The 16422-nt window shown below is 37.1% G+C and overlaps 2 protein-coding genes and 1 long non-coding RNA gene across 3 annotated transcripts in view; 2 read left to right on the top strand and 1 right to left on the bottom strand.

The window, feature by feature from the left end:
• LOC105786823 (beta-galactosidase 12-like) overlaps window positions 1-12876 on the top strand; it is a 37340-nt gene extending 24464 nt beyond the window's left edge. Inside the window, 6 exon segments of the mRNA XM_052631178.1 lie at window positions 11762-11867; window positions 11956-11978; window positions 11980-12032; window positions 12184-12315; window positions 12363-12636; window positions 12748-12876. Coding sequence (XP_052487138.1) covers window positions 11762-11867; window positions 11956-11978; window positions 11980-12032; window positions 12184-12315; window positions 12363-12636; window positions 12748-12853 — 694 coding nt within the window. The 3' untranslated portion in view covers window positions 12854-12876.
• Window positions 10600-11339, top strand: LOC128041879 (uncharacterized). The gene is made up of 2 exons (XR_008196838.1): window positions 10600-10739; window positions 11018-11339. It is a non-coding gene; the product is annotated as an uncharacterized LOC128041879 (long non-coding RNA).
• Window positions 12877-13258: 382 nt separating the features above from the next.
• On the bottom strand, window positions 13259-14290 carry LOC105784886 (thioredoxin H1). The gene is made up of 3 exons (XM_012610808.2): window positions 14110-14290; window positions 13685-13807; window positions 13259-13588 (listed from the first exon to the last, which is right to left on the bottom strand). Exons 1-3 carry the CDS (start codon window positions 14194-14196, stop codon window positions 13439-13441), a joined length of 360 nt encoding a protein of 119 aa, XP_012466262.1. The 5' UTR covers window positions 14197-14290; the 3' UTR covers window positions 13259-13438.
• Between the last annotated feature and the right edge of the window lie 2132 nt (window positions 14291-16422).

Here is a 16422-nt window from a genome sequence, read left to right as displayed (position 1 = left end):
TCTTTCCATAGTAGACCAATAATACCCAAATCTCATGACCTGCTTGGCCATTGTGAAACCATTTGCATGCGTTCCACAAATACCATCATGGACTTTTTCTAGAATTTTTCTAACTTCCACTGCGTCCACACATCTTCGCAGTACTTGATCCTTCCATTTTTTGTATAGGTTCTCTCCATCTAGGACATAGCCAATTGCCAATCTTCTCAATGCTTTCCTATCATTCTCCGTTGCCTGATCTGGATACTCACAATTTTTCACATATCGCAATATATCCAAATACCAAGGATGGTCATCTTTTTCCTCTTCCTCAATATTATAATAATGAGCCGGGGTTTCAGAAATACTCATCTGAATAGGCTTCACGTCCTCTAACCTATTCACTCTGATTATGGAGGCTAAGGTAGCCAGCGCATCAGCCATCTGATTCTCATCTCGTGGAAGATAACAAAAAGTAATGTCATCAAACTCATCCATTAATTCAAGAACTATCTTTCAATAATTGATCAGTTTAGGGTCTCTTGTCTCCCTTCTCCTTTGAGTTGGTATATCACCAATGGGGAATCCCCATATACTTCTAACACTTTAATTTTACGTTCGATGGCTACACGAATACCCATAATGCACGCTTCATATTCTGTCATATTGTTCGTACAATCAAAATCTAATTTGCTAGCAATAGGATAGTGATCTCCACTTGGAGATACTAAGATTGCCCCAATTCCATTCCCCACAGCATTTGCGGCTCCATCAAAATTTAACTTCCACACCTGATCCATTTGGGAATTTTCTTCAGTGGTTGCCACACACATCAAATTCTCATTTGGGAAATCAAAGTTCAAAGGCTCATAATCCACCAAAGCTCTGCTAGCTAAAAAGTCAGCTATTGCGCTCCCTTTCACAGCCTTCTGACTTACATATGCTATGTCAAATTCAGAAAGCAAGATATGCCATCTAGCCATTCTCCCATTCAAAGCAGTCAACTCCATCATATACTTTAAAGGGTCTAAATTTGAAATTAGCAATGTCGTATGATACAGCATATATTGCGGTAATCTTCGAGTTGTCCAAACCAAAGCACAACACAACTTCTCAATAGCTGAATATCTCGCTTCACAATCAGTGAATTTCTTACTGAGATAGTATATTGCCCTTTCTTTTCTCCCTGTCTCATCATGTTGGCCTAACATGCACCCCATGGAATTGTCAAACACTGTTAAATATAGTATTAATGGCCTATCCAAACTAGGTGGTGATAGCACTGGAGGTTCAGACAAATATTGTTTTATTTTGTCAAAAGCCTTCTGACATTCTTCATCCCATACGGCCGGATTATGCTTCTTTAGAAGACAGAATATGGGATCGTATTTCTCAGTTAATTGTGAAATAAACCGAGAAATGTAATTCAGTCTCCCCAAAAAACCCCGTACTTTTTTCCAAGTGTGTGGTGGAGGTAAATCTTGTATTGCCCTAACTTTGTCTGGGTCAACTTCAATCCCTTTCCCACTAACTATGAAGCCCAACAACTTCCTTGATCTAGCCCCGAAGGTGCACTTTGTTGGATTAAGCTTGAGCTGGAAATTCCTTAGTCTCAAAAATAATTTCCGCAGAACTTGAACATGCTCCTCTTTCTTTTTGGATTTTGCAATCATATCGTCAACATAAACCTCAATCTCCTTATGCATCATGTCATGAAACAAAGTTACCATAGCTCTTTGATAAGTTGCCTTCGCATTCTTTAATCCAAAGGGCATCACTTTATAACAGAACGTTCCCCACAAAGTGATAAATGTGGTCTTTCTCATATCTTCTGGATGCATCTTTATTTGATTGTATCCAGAAAAACCGTCCATGAAAGAAAACAATGAATAGCCTGCAGTATTATCTACCAAAGTATTAATGTGAGGCAACGGAAAATTATCTTTTGGACTGGCCCTGTTCAAATCCCTGTAATCCACACACATTCGCACCTTCCCATCTTTTTTTGGGACAGGGACAACATTAGCTACCCATTCTGAATACTTGACCTCTTGTAGGAGCCCAGCATCAAACTGTTTCTTGACTTCTTCTTTTATCTTTAGCACAATGTCAGGCCTCATTCTTCTGAGCTTCTGCTGAACTGACTTGCAATCCTCTTTTATAGGAAGACAGTGTACCACAATATCAGTGCTTAACCCAAGCATATCCTGATATGACCACGCAAAGACATCTTTGAATTCACGGAGTAATTCAATGAGGTCTTGCCTTGTCTTGACGGAAATGTCAGTTCCAATCTTTACCTCTTTTCCCTCCTCTAGACTCACAATCTCCAATGATTCTTTATGAGGTAATATTTGCTTATCTTTCTATTCTACCATTCTCAATAAGTCCGGAGATACATCACAGTCTATGTCATCTTCAAAATCCTGTGATCCCTTTAAACACATGTCTTGTTCAAAAGGTGATTCTGAGTCCGAAACAGTGTCATTCATATCATTGATATCCGGGGACCTATGATAAGTTCCAAAGAATATACAAAGAATGTATGAATTTATGAACAAAATATGATTATGAAATGAATAAAAGAATGATGTAGAAAAAGAATAAAAGAATAATTACTCGAAAAAGAATGAAAGAATACTGGCTCAAAAAATGCATATGAAAAAGTGTATTTATTATAACGTTCAACATATGCATAATCCATAAAGACATTCCTATATATCTTAAGTAAAAACAACAACGATGTTTTGCATATTTACTCTGAACAAGCTCTAAAAACTATAGGAATCTCTTCCACAGTCCAATTGTTTAGATCACTTCCAGGCTCGTAAGGGCGAATCTCTAGCAAGGTCTCTCTTTCACCTGTGTCTAGGGCATTGATGTGAACATCTCCCAGCATTTCTTCAACACCTTCCACTTCAAGCACTCTTCGTTCCGAATGAATAAACCCTCCTGATACGAAGGTCTTGGATATGTGAGGAAAAGCCATAGGCTCCCACCTAACTTTATTTCCACTCAGGCATGCCGTTCTTCTCTCCTATCTTTTCTCCATTTCCTTTCTTCTTTGTTTTACATCTGGTCTATAGCCCAGACCAAAATGATTAAACTTTTCTTTCATCACTGGTGCTTCAACTCCTCCGTCCAAATATCTTCCCAATCCTTTTCCCGGTACAGCTCCTTTTCCCACCATTAATTGAAGTCTCATTCTTGTAGTCCTGGATATCTTCGGTACTGGAATTCTATTCCCCACAGCAATAAATGTTGACTTTATGAATTCTAAAGTCCAGAAAGAACACTCCACCGCCTCCTCATCCGTCTCCACGTATGGTGTATTGTTGGTTATTGACGCAATAATACCTTCTTCAGCATTTATTGTCACTAACCGTCCTTCTAACACTAATTTTAACTTCTGATGCAGCGATGAAGCCACAGCCCCTGTCGAATGTATCCAAGGTCTCCCCAATAAACAGTTATATGAAGGCTTGATATCCAATGAAATCTACTTCATAAGTATTTGGGCCAATCAACAATGGTATCTCAATTCTTCCCAAAACCTTCATTTCCGTTCCATCAAACGCCCTTACCACATTTTGGCACGTTTTCATATGTGAGCTATCCACAGGTAGCCTGTTGAGAGTAGATAAGGGAAGTACATTCAATGCGAATCCATTATCAATCAAAACTCCTGGTAGCATGTACCCTTTACACCAAATAGTAATGTGCAAAGCTTTAGTGGACCCCATACCTCCCGCAGGTATTTTGTCATCATTGAAGAAGATAAAATTATCAGTGCATTTCGATGTACCTTTGAATTCATGAGCAAAGCCAACACAGATATACGAGTTGGTTGCTTATGCAGCTGCTCTACTACGCTATACTCACTGTGCTTCAGAAATTTTAAGAATTCAGTGGCCTCTTCTTCCTTTATTGGCTCATTAATCAATGGCCTTAAGTCAACCCTCTTCTCTTCCTTTTGCTCTACTGCAAAGACTATTCCCTCTACCAATTCTATTTGGGAATTTATCCAACCACCATGCTTCTTAGTATTCATACAAAAACCTGTCTTTTGGTTTTCTTTCGCAACACTGACTGAAGCTTCCTTTCCCAAAACTGTTACCTCGTACTCATAATTCTAGGGGATCTTCTTGCTATCCTTATACGAAAACTTCGTCAGCTTCTGAATGACAATCTTTGGTGTCACCTGTGCCCTGACTTCAGTAACCCTAGGGCGCGAGATGATAATGACAGGATGATTAACTTTCGGAATCCTCGTCTCCGACTCTGATGCGCATATACTTCCTTTTCTTTCTTCCTCTTTAAAAAACTCTATTTCTCCATTATCCATCATGCTCTGAACCAGAGCCATGAATTTCCCACATCCCTAAATTTCGTGTCCCACCTCATGATGGAACTCACAATAATTTTGGGTATTGCCACCCCCCACCAAATCCGAAACAATTAACCCTCTTCCTACCATTTCTTTCCAAACCCTCTTCAAAGGGATCTTTACCTCAGCAATATTCTCCTTGACCTTCTTCCCCGTACCTTCACCCACCATGTTTACCCTAGCATCAGTATAATTGGGTAATGGATTTTCCGTACCTGATGAATCATCCACCTTGACAATGCCCATCTTAATGAGCTTCTCAACAAGCTTTTTAAAAGCAGTACAATACTCTATGGAATGCCCCGTAACTCCTGCATGGTAATCGCATTGTGTATTCGAGTCATACCATTTAGGATATGGAGGCCGTAAAGGAGTCAAATAAAATGGGGCAACAACGTGCGCGTTAAATAAATTCTGATACAACTCTTTGTATGACATAGGGATGGGTGTGAACTGAGGCCTCTCAGTATTTGGCCTCACACCAGATTCCTGTTTTGATGAACCCTGTTGACCTGCCACTATCTTCTTGTGATTCACCGTAATTGACTTATTATATGTATTCACGTTGTTCACCTCGCTTTCTTTTTTCTTTGAGTTTTACCTTATGTTGTTCTCTCCAACATCAATATTCTCGCTCTTTATAGAACTTTCAATCATCTCACCACTCATGACTATGTCAGCAAAATTTTTCGTGGCACTGCCTAACATATGTGTGATGAAGGGGGCCTTCAGCATATTTACAAAGAGCATCGTCATTTCTCTTTCAAGGAGCGGTGGTTGGACCTGCACTGCCACCTCCCTCCACCTCTGAGCGTACTATCTAAAACCTTCATTCGACTTTTTCTCCATGTTCTGCAAGGTAATCCTATCAGGAACCATTTCCGCTACATGACTGTACTGTTTCATAAAAGCCTGTGCTAAATCCCTCCAAGAGCTAATCCTAGCACGACTTAATTGATTATACCATTTAGACACTGCCCCCGTGAGGCTATCTTGAAAACAGTGTATCAATAACTGGTCATTATTGACATACCCAGTCATTCACCTACAAAACATAGTAATGTGGGCCTCAGGGCAAGTAGTCCCATTATACTTCTCAAAATCTGGCATTTTAAACTTGTAAGGAAGCACCAAATCCGGTACCAAACTTAAATCCTTAGCATCAATCCCCTAACATCTCTTAGTAGTTTCCATTGCTTTGAATTTCTCCTCAATCCACTTCCATCTTTCTTCAAATTACTTTGGTAATACCTCTTTCATTTTATCTTTTTCAACTGCTTTCTCGAAATCAGGAACAATAGGATTGGTAGGATTGTCCTCAGGACTAGAGCCTGATCCGACCTGGAAATTCATTGACCTCGAAGCATCGGTCTGAAATTGTTGAGGCCTAATTGTAACAGAAGATTTACGCGGGTATACTTCAACTTGAGGCTGTGCATGTAAAGGAGTAAAGCCTGGAGGATACTGGAGTCCATCCTCACCTTCCTCTTCAATATTGGTTACAGGACTCTTTCCCTTATCTTTCCCTTCAGTCAACAACCTCGTTAACTGTGTCATCATGCTTCCTTGAGATTCTACCATTTTATCTATCAAACTTTGTTGAATCTTCTCGAGATGTTCCTTTATTTGCTGCTGAAGCTGATCCTGCGTTTCCTTCTGGAATTGCTCAAGCTTTTCTAATCTTTGATCCATACTTCTTCATTTCGCTCGTGTACCGTAATGGTGCTGAGTTGGCTGGTTAGATTCTAGGTTAATTGAGGAATGATTTTGATTAATCAGAACCCTTTAATAATTTTTAATGCATGCAATGCGATGTATGAAAATGCAATGCAGAAAAGGCGTTAATTCTAATTTCAATTACTTTCAGAAAAACTTTATTAGAAAATAAATCTCTTTACATAGAATAGGCTACAAATATGGCTTTTCCCTAATACTTAAGACCTTGATCTTTTTAAGCAACGATGCTAACTCTTGTCCTCGATCTTACTCTAGCTCGTACTTCACGCTCAACATGTCGGCCTGCACTGCCAAAGTTTTCAAGTGATCTGCCACTTCTTGAATCTACATCACAGCTTCTCCCATAACGTGATCTCTACTCCTGACTTGATCCTGGAAATAATGAAGTTGCTCATTCTGATGACCTTCTTTTGCCTCTAGATGCTCAATTTGAACCTCACACCTCCGCAATGCTGTTTCTAACTCTTATATTTTACCCTTCATCTCTTCGATCTTGCTCAGACTTGCTTTTAGCTCTAATACAGAATTTTGACTTCTATGTTGATGAAGAGACCCTTCTAACTCAATTACTCTGTCTTTTAGTTCTCCTTTTTCCTTTTGACTCTCTGACAAGCTCTTCTCCAAGGCTTCATTTTGTGCTTGTACCTCTCGAAATTTCCTTTCCCACCTGTCTGACTTATTTCTTTCCTCTCGAATTTTTTTACGCCACTGCTCTGAAGTCTTTCCAAGCCCGGCAGTTCTCATGGACAGATGCAGCTTCTTGTAATCTGTCTTCAAGCTATCTAGCTCTTCTTCGGCCTTATTCTTCCCCTTTCTTAGTTTATCAGCCTCGAGTTTCTGAACATCCACATTCAGTCTCAAATTCACTTTCTCTTCCTCCATTTGCTATATTTTCTTCTCTAATTCTGCATTCTTCCTTTCAAAGTCCTGTTTTATGATCTCTAGCTCAGTGGGGACGAGACGCAAATGCTCTTCTATCGACTGACTATTTTCCAGACTCGGCCCAGGAATGTTATCGTTGATCCTCTTAACCCACCATTCGCTGTACTCGGGAGTTGTCATTGGACCCACAACTAATCTCTTCATTCGGCGAGTTTAATTCCACGCATTGGCCATATCACGAGCTTTCTTTTTGTAACCATTATCTTTATACGAGAATTCACACTCAGCCAGTCCATGAGTTGTAGGCACAAACTGTCTTGACCTGTATTACCTCAACACTAACAATGGAGCATAATCAACAGCTCCCCAAATTCCAAGCAAAGGAACCCAGTCAAAACCCCCACACCGATATAGGACCTCATCTGGAAGCAACCATGGAGCTCTCCACTCGATATCCTCCTCTTGCAAATTCTAAAAAATTGCCATTCATTTCTCCTCCAAGATGTCATCTCTCCTAGGCGTAGCCACTATCTCCTTTAATGGTGAATAACTTTCAGAGAAGACCCGATATGAAACCCTATCATCCTTCCAAAAGTGACTGTGGAACCAAGCAAGTAGAAGCTGTGCACATCCAATAAACCTACGCTCTCCCACTCTCCGGCATGCATTCAATGACCTGAAGGTTTCTGCCAAAATCACTGGGACTGGTGTAACTCTCTTATCAAGCTGGTCAAATAAGTCAGTGACCGCCTCGTCCACATATCTCAAAGTCTTAGGAAACACAATCAAACCATATATACTTAAAGCAAAGACATCTACCCTCTTCCTCGCGTCTGGGTGCGTTAAGATGAGGTCTTTCAAATTTTTCCAAGGAATACACCTACTATCCCCCTTTTGCTTAATCTCAGTTGTAACCCATTGCTCGCTCATCCCCATTATATTCATCAGCTTCCTCAAGAAGGTCGGTACATTTACCGCTTTTGAATAAATTCTATCTACTTGAACTCTCGAACACCGAAGTAAAGCCATGTACTCCTCTATTGTAGGCACCAAATCAACCTTTCCAAACGTGAAGCAATTGTAGGCCGGATTCTAAAACTGGGCAAGAGCTCAAAATAGACGCTTGTCTACCTTCATATCAAGTAAATAAGGTAAATCTCCATAATTTGAATAGAATAACTGCCTAACCTCATTATTCCACTGATCCCATATCTCCTTCAACCCCTGCAAGTTATTTTGAGCTACGCTAACACGGGTGAAGTCCCATAATTTCGATACATATCCCTCGGCCAAACTATCACCTTTTTCACGCTGTGTCATTTCAGCCCAAGTTCGGACAGCCGCATTGTCCTCCACTATATCAAGAAACCCATTTCCCATGATAAGCTTTCTGTTTAGCAACCGAATATGAACCAACGCCTTTATAATGAAATGCCATGTAATTTCATGCAATCAGAAAAAAACACAAACAGTCAGTATCAGGTACAAAAACAAACTGAAAACAATAAAATCCCTAATCGGATGACTACTAAGGTTTAGTATAGTTCTACCTAGGGCAAGTTCCTAAAGTTCACTATATGAGGTTTGGCTTCTAGGGCAAAGGTACCCGAACCAGCAGATTCCTTGATCCTCACCCATTATAGGCTCATACAGACCGAGTTCAGTTCAGGGGGACACATTTCCCTATGGCTACACGGAGATGAAAATCTCACGAAGACATAGGTACAGATGTATCCCGAAAGCGATCCACTACCCTGTACGGAGGTGAAAACCTCACGAAGGACTAGCTTTTCACTCCCACTTAAAAGGGTAAAAAAACTGACTTTATGAAATGCAAAATGCAAATAAACTAACAAATTTAAGCCAATCAAACAAACACGTAACAATGAAAACCAATGAATGTAAAAGGGGAAATCATTACTAAAACAACATTAATTTTCGACAAAAAGACACAAAATAATCAATTTATGGCTCGACTCTCTAGGTCCCCAGTGGAGTCGCCAAGCTGTCGAAACCATTTTTTTGAAAACAAAAATTTAGTTGTCGACTTTAAAAAAAAAACTGGAGTCGGCACCAATCCTTTATTAAGGTGTGATCGGCTCACCATAAAACAATTCTAGTCTACAAAATCTGAGAAAAAATGGGTTCGAGAGTCAGTTACACACGAGGAAGGGTTAGCACCCTCGTACCGCCCAAAATTGGTACCAAATTTATTATTTAATGTCTTGGTGTCGAAAATTTGAAAAGATTCCAAAAGAAAAGTTTTAACTCGTGAACGAATTAAAATGATAAAACATTCTTGTTTCAAAGAAATAAAGTATCACACCCAGTGAGTTAGTGCACAATACTTTTAAATCTTCAAAATTAAGTTTGTCTTTTGATTTTAAAACTCACACGGTTAAATCTAAGAAGGATATTCGATTATTTGGATCAAATGAAGAAAATCAAAACCAGTAAGTTAGGGCACAATTTCTCAAAATTTCAAATACCGAATAACTCCTTGTTGTTTTAGAAATTCTTATTTCAAGAAATCAAAATATCAGGACCAGTAAGTTAGGACCCGACATTTAGATTCCCGAGAACAAGCTTTTATTTGAAATTTATGTGAACTTATTGCAAAATAAATACTCGGCTTTCTAAATCCGTCGAAAAATAATCGCGATCCAGTAAGTTAGGACACGATCTTTCTCGAGAACCAAGATTGCCAAATATTTTAAAAAAAAACTTTAAATATGATGATTTTAATGCTTTGACAAAGCCAAAATATATTTTTCTATGTTAATGCATAACATGAAATTATTATTTTAATTTAAATTATACATGTATATGTATTTACAAAATAAAATATGATATATAAGTAATTTTTAAAATGCATATGCATATATTAAACATGTATATAAAAGTTATGAAAATAAAGTGTAAAATATGTATAGGTATATATAAAAAATAAGTAAAATAAATTATGAAAATGCGTATATATATGTATATGCAAGAAAATTGCAGAAAATATACTTAATAATTTTGAAGAGTGTATGTATATACATATATTAAGAATATATATATTTGAATTTAAAAAATATGAAAAACAATATGAAAATCATAAAATATAAGTATATGTACGTATGCATATAAAACTAAGAAAACTAAAGTAATAATAATAAAATATATAAGACATGTATATATATTTTAAAACCATTTAAAATATGTACATATATTTATTAACATACATATGCGTATATACATATAGGTATAATAATATTAATATTTAATATAATATTTAATACTAATAATATTACAGTAATAATAACAATCTAACAGTATTTATAAAAAACCTTAAAATGACAAATGAAGGATTAATTTAAACTTTAATTTAAAAAACGAGGTAAATTTGAAAAGAATAAAATACGAATGGACCAATTAGAACACACAATTAGCAGTGGAGGACCAAAGAGAAATTTACCCAAACCTCCCAAACACTTCACAGCAACGAGGACCGAATGGAAACAATATTTAAATATGCAGTAAAATTTAAAAGAAATAATAAATTTAATTTAAACAACCACAAAAAGCAAAGGACCAATCGCGCAAATGGCCCCTTTTGAACTCTTATAAAATCTCATTTTAAAACCCTAAATTCATTCCCTTTCTCTGTCATTTTTGTGTTTTGCCGCAGCCTCCCTTTCCCACTGCCGCTCTGCATTCCTTTCATTCCGACGATGGAATGAAGATCCCTCAACGCCGCATGCGACGAAAAGTCCTCCTCTACTTCCCTCTTCCGCTTTTGTTTTAAGAAACAAGATAGACAATGAAAAAGGAAAAACAAATAAAAAAAAGGAACAGAACAATTACCTTCAAAAATTTGCCTTTTTGATTCCTTATTTTCGTATTTTCTTTAAGATTTTTTTCATACAATATTGCTAACCCCTTTACAGATTGAAATCGCCCTTTTATATCCAACCCCCCAAATAATAATCAAAATCAATAAATAAAAATCTATTTTGTTATTTTTACATCTATTGCTGTTTGGATCAGTTTTTCGCAGGTATGAAGGTCGTGGAGGACGTGCGCAAAGTGCTGAACATGGGGCGATGTTGAGGCGTGGGTGAGGTTGCCGCGGCTGCTAATTTTGCTGCTAGCTGTTTAGGGTTAGGCCAGGGTTAGACTTCGGTTTGGGATTTGTAATGATTTGGGCCTTATTGGGTCAGAATTGGTTAATTTGGGCCCTGGGCAACAATTGGGTATCACAGTACTAATTATATTTTTGAGCTTTTTTGGCCATCAACTTTTGTTTTTTTTCTCAATGTGTTTTTTCTAACAGATTTAATGAAAATACCGTTAAAAAAGTTAACGGGAATGATGTGAAATTTTATATGTAGAATATTTTTAATGAGATATAATTTATTACTTAGATAATCAAATAAGACAATTGCATATGGAAATAATAGAATAAATAATACATTAAATTAAAAATAATTCTTAATTTAAAGAAAATAAACGTAATTATCTAAAAAATTAACTCAATAGAAAAACTTTTCAATAAACAAACATACGAAAGATTGAAACATTTTGAGAGAAAGAAAAGATTAAAACCTTGAATTTATTCATTAAATCTATTAAAAAATGCAGTTTGAAAAAAAAATCAAAAGTTGATAGCCAAAAAAGACTTAAAAATACAATTAGGATCATTGTGACAAAACATGCAAACGTTAGTGGCCAATTTATCATTAAGCCTTTTTTTTTTATCTATCTGATATACCTTCACCCAATAATGAGAAGGTTTACTGAATTTGGTGGCACAATTCACCGCTGCCCTGTTTAACACTTGGCTTTTGCCGTTACTCATTTCGTACAAAAGGGTGGCTCATGTATCAACTATTATTTGGTTAGTTACCACGTTTTTAATTGAAAAAGATTCAGGGTACCAGCAATGAGTTTAAGGTTATGGCTAATGATCAATATACTTATGATAGTACCATGGAGGAACCAACTATGGACGGACCATTTATTACAACCAGTTATGACTATGATGCTCCAATTGATGAATATGGTGAGAAAACTGAGGTCATTGCCACTAATCTTTCTCATTTCCTTTTCTTTCTGCGTTCTCATGGATCCAAACTTCTGTATATACAGCAACATATTACCATAGATTTTGTCTTTGAACTCTAAATTGTGACTGACAAGTGCTCCTCGTTTAGGTTTAATCCGGGGACCTAAACACGGTCTTCTGAAGGAGCTCTGTAGAGCTATTAAGCTATGTGAACATGCTTTAGTTCCTTCAGATCCTACTATTACTTCCTTGGGAACCTATCAGCAAGTAGGCTTTTTATGTCCTGATTACTCTAATTATCTGTTGGTAGGATAATCCACAAATGAGTCAGTCGTTCTGCCAACGATGTTAATGTAGTAGTAAATGTAATTAGATATGTTCGGATCTCAATACAATATCTAAGAGTTAGTAATGATTGTTTTCCAGGCCCATCTATTCTCTCCAAAGCAAGGAAACTTTGCAACTTTTCATGGGAGACTTACAATGAAGACATTTCTTCTCTAGGGGAAAGCTCAAGAATCACAGTTCCTGGACTCTTGGAGCATCTGAATGTTACCAGCTACCTGTGGTACACAACGGCACTTCATTTTGAAGCACCGAGGTTTATCGAGATCTCGAGCATGAGCAAAATAAGAGATTATCCATGAGTATGTCATGCAGACTCAACCTTGAGTTCAGCTAATAGTTTCTTCTGGGTTAAATTTTAATCCAGTGTTGACATCAGTCTGTTGGAATCATTTCTACGAGGAGGACGAAAATCAACTCTCGATGTCAATTCAGTTGGCCATGCTCTTCATGTCTTCATCAACGGACAGTAATATGAATGAAACATATTGAGAGCACTCTACGGGACTAGGGAAAAAAGGGGATTCATACTTGCTGGAACAAATCACATTACACTTCTCAGCATAGCTGTCGTATTGCCGGTTTGTTGCTCTTGACCATGCTTATCTGAATGCAAATATTAGCTACATATGTACAGTTAGTTCGGACTATTCCTTCATCTATGGGTCCGTTCGGATCGGCGGCAAACATAGCAACTGAACTGAACTTGTCTCAACCAAAACTTTAAAACTCAAAACAGTAAATATAGAAGTTTCTGGATTACTGATACAAATTTATGTAGGTGTTTAAGGTTAAGAGTTGTTCCAAGAAAATCACGCTAACTAGGGTGAAATTCAAAAGAATAATATGGGATAAACAAGTATAAAAACATAGATAACTTATAGAAAGCATTCGCTAATTTAAATATAAGATAAGATCTGAAATAGAAACAAGGACAAAAGGCAGAGAGTAGCCAAATATAAATACAACCACACATTATTTAGTGTCTGTCTGTCAGACATTCATAAGATCCTAGTTTCATAAACAACTCCAGACATCAAGTACATTTAAATGTTGATTCATGCTGTCTGCACCGGGTTAGATGAATGAAAGGCAATTTTCTGCTGCAATTCTTCTTTCCTTGCACCCACAACCTTGTCAATTATGGTGCCTTCTTTCAGAAACACAAAAGTTGGCATCGCCTCAATAGCCCACTCCTGAGCCACAGTCTGCACAATTACAAAGAGCATGGTATAAGAAAATTTGACAAGTCAAAAGCTAAAATTACAGGCTTTTTAATTAAGCAATGGCTTAAGAGACCCTACATTCAGTTCATCCACGTCCACCTTCAAGAATATGACGTTGGGCAGCTTCTTAGCAAGATCCACCAGGATTGGCGATATAAAACGGCATGGCCCGCACCATGATGCTGTGAAATCCACCACCACCTATCCAAATAAATCTTTTCTTAAGTATCATACATACAGATCTATAATTTATCATAACAAACACAATAAACAACACCTAATACTTGTGATACACCACTAGGACATAACTGAGGACCTTGCTAAGAACTATACAGGACAAATTAAGCAGGAGTTACCAAGTCCTGCGCTGAAATCAGCCCAAGTTTAAGTAGACAAAACCAATTTTTCCAAACAACCTAACAAGCAAAATTTGGTAGCTAATACAAAGAAACAGCAATTTCTGTACCAGTTTTCTTAAGTTACAACAAGGAAAAGATATTTACCAGTTTCTTGGACTGGTTTCCCATCTCGAGCTGCTGGTTCCATGAATCAACAGTGTGGCAGGCGATTACTTGTCCCTCTTCCGCCATAGTTTTTTCAGTCAACCTCAAAGCTTACAAATTAGGCAAAGCAAAATCCTTTTTATCTTGTTTCCCTTGGGTTTGTTTGACAATTTCGGTGGTGCACAATCCTTTATATAGAGGAATTTAGGGGCTAATTACGAGAATGTCATAGGTAAAGTTCGGGAATCACGTGACGCATCCTCATATGTCAGTGACGGAATAATATTAGTGGTCAGCGGTGAGAATAGTTCCGCTTTTTCGTGTCCATGTAAATGGAACCCAAAGTATGAACGGCGCTTTTGAATTTGGAAGGACACGGCACGTGCATCACATGCGGACAAAGAATCGGATTCAATGTGATAACGAAATTCAACTACAAAAATTTAATGTTGAACAAAGAAGGAAAGTAAGAAATCCAAAATGGATAAATTGCACCCAGCTCATTAAATTATTACTACGTTTAAGCTTCGGTCATTTAATTTTAAAAAGTTATAAAATAGTTATTGAATTAATTAAAAGTTTTAATTTAAGTCATTAAACTATGAAAAAATTTTCATTTAAATCATTGGAATGTTAAGTTTTTTTTTTTTAAATTGGGTAGTGAGGCTTGAGCGGCGATTTGACGATCGTTATGGTGTGGATCAGTACTCATCGAAGAGTAGAAGAACACATATTAGATCTAAGTTAATCTGATGATCAGTGTCGGAGGTCGAAAAAGAAAATTGTTTAGATTTTGGTTCATAAATTCGTGAATCCAAAGTTATTTTATAAAAAAAAACTAAACTATAAAAAAAAGAGGGAGAGAGAGAGAAATGAGAGCTTTCGATGTTAACTTTGAAAAATTTTATTTAGAGTTGAACCACGGATGAGTCAAATTATTTTCATGTTATTTTTTTAACAGTAAATATTATCTTTGATAAATTTTAGCCTTATTTGATCAAATAACTAATGCCAAATACCTTCACCCATTTAATTTACATTAATATTGACAACAAAATTCAAAAAGTTGGTAGAAAACAGTATAATTTACAAAACAATACATTTTAAAAACAACCAATTATAAAATAACATAACTCTTGCACAAATTCGAAGGAGTCTATTGCAAAAGTGTCTACTTTCACATGCATCCTCCATGCGAACTTTCATGCTTTTATTTGTTTCATCCACCAATATTTTGGCTTACCTTAAACTAGGTAGTTTTGTTGTTCTTCACGCGAAAAACACAAACATAGAAAATTTTGTCCATGACACGAACAAACCCGAACCCCTTTTTTAAAACCCTAACATTAGACAACACAATTATTTTTTTAGTCATCGCACTCCAACAAACCCATAAAAGATATTGCACATGTCGCTGAGATACCCTAACCCATCTCCATAAACCTGAAATCTCCATGTTCATGCATTCGGTTAGCCATAGATTAATGGGTTATTTTTCTTGGATTGGATCGCTCTCTCAAAAAAAAAAAAGCTATTTGTGGATTTTTTTTGTGGTGAAAATAAGATTACAACCAATTAAACAAAGCTAACAAGAGGATTTTCTGCAAACAATTATAATCCGTCCTCTGTGTCGAACGTCATTTTGGCCATTTGATCTGTTTCTTTGTTTTATTCTCTAGGAATATGGTCTAATCTCCAATTCCTTATACTGTCCAAAAGCTGACAAATGCGTCTGACTAAGGCCGAACAAGAAGACTTCGAATCAGAATCCTGAATAGCTTCAACGACCTCCAAACTATCCGTTTGTATCAACACTCTTTCACATTGTTTAACTTGCAACAAAGATAAGCTGTCTAAAATTCCCTATAATTCAGTATCGAAAATACACTACACCAAAACAGGCTTTTAGCGGCGCCTTTAGCGGCGTTTGGACAAAAAACGCCACTAAAAATCAAACAGTAGCGGCGCTTTTGGAAAAACGCCGCTAAAGATCGATCATTAGCGGCGATTTTTAAAAAACGCTGCTAAAAATAAGCATTAGCGGCGTTTTTTGGAAAGCACCGCAAAAAGCCTAAGCCCAATGGCACCGTTTTCTGAGTTTTTGGGGTCTTTAGCGGCATTTTCTGAAAAGCGCCGCTAAAGCTCAGGTCTTTAGCGGTGTTTTTTAATAAGCGCCGCTAATGCTCAGGTCTTTAGCGGCGTTTTTTAATAATCGCCGCTAATTCGCAGGTCTTTAGCGGCGTTTTTTAATAAGCGCCGCTAATGCTCAGGTCTTTAGCGGCGTTTTTGAATAAGCACCGCTAATGCTCAGGT

This window comes from Gossypium raimondii, chromosome 1, assembly GCF_025698545.1.
Source record: "Gossypium raimondii isolate GPD5lz chromosome 1, ASM2569854v1, whole genome shotgun sequence".
Lineage (NCBI taxonomy): Eukaryota > Viridiplantae > Streptophyta > Magnoliopsida > Malvales > Malvaceae > Gossypium > Gossypium raimondii.
This window is presented reverse-complemented; position numbering and strand designations above follow the sequence as displayed.

Bases quoted from the DNA above. Each gene is read 5' to 3' on its own strand.
- LOC105784886 (XM_012610808.2), bottom strand. From the start codon at position 14,196: ATGGCGGAAGAGGGACAAGTAATCGCCTGCCACACTGTTGATTCATGG. The intron at 13,808-14,109 runs GTAAATATCTTT...TTATTTGGATAG, and splicing joins GAAACCAGTCCAAGAAACTG to GTGGTGGTGGATTTCACAGC. The intron at 13,589-13,684 runs GTAGGGTCTCTT...GTAATTGTGCAG, and splicing joins TGGACGTGGATGAACTGAAT to ACTGTGGCTCAGGAGTGGGC.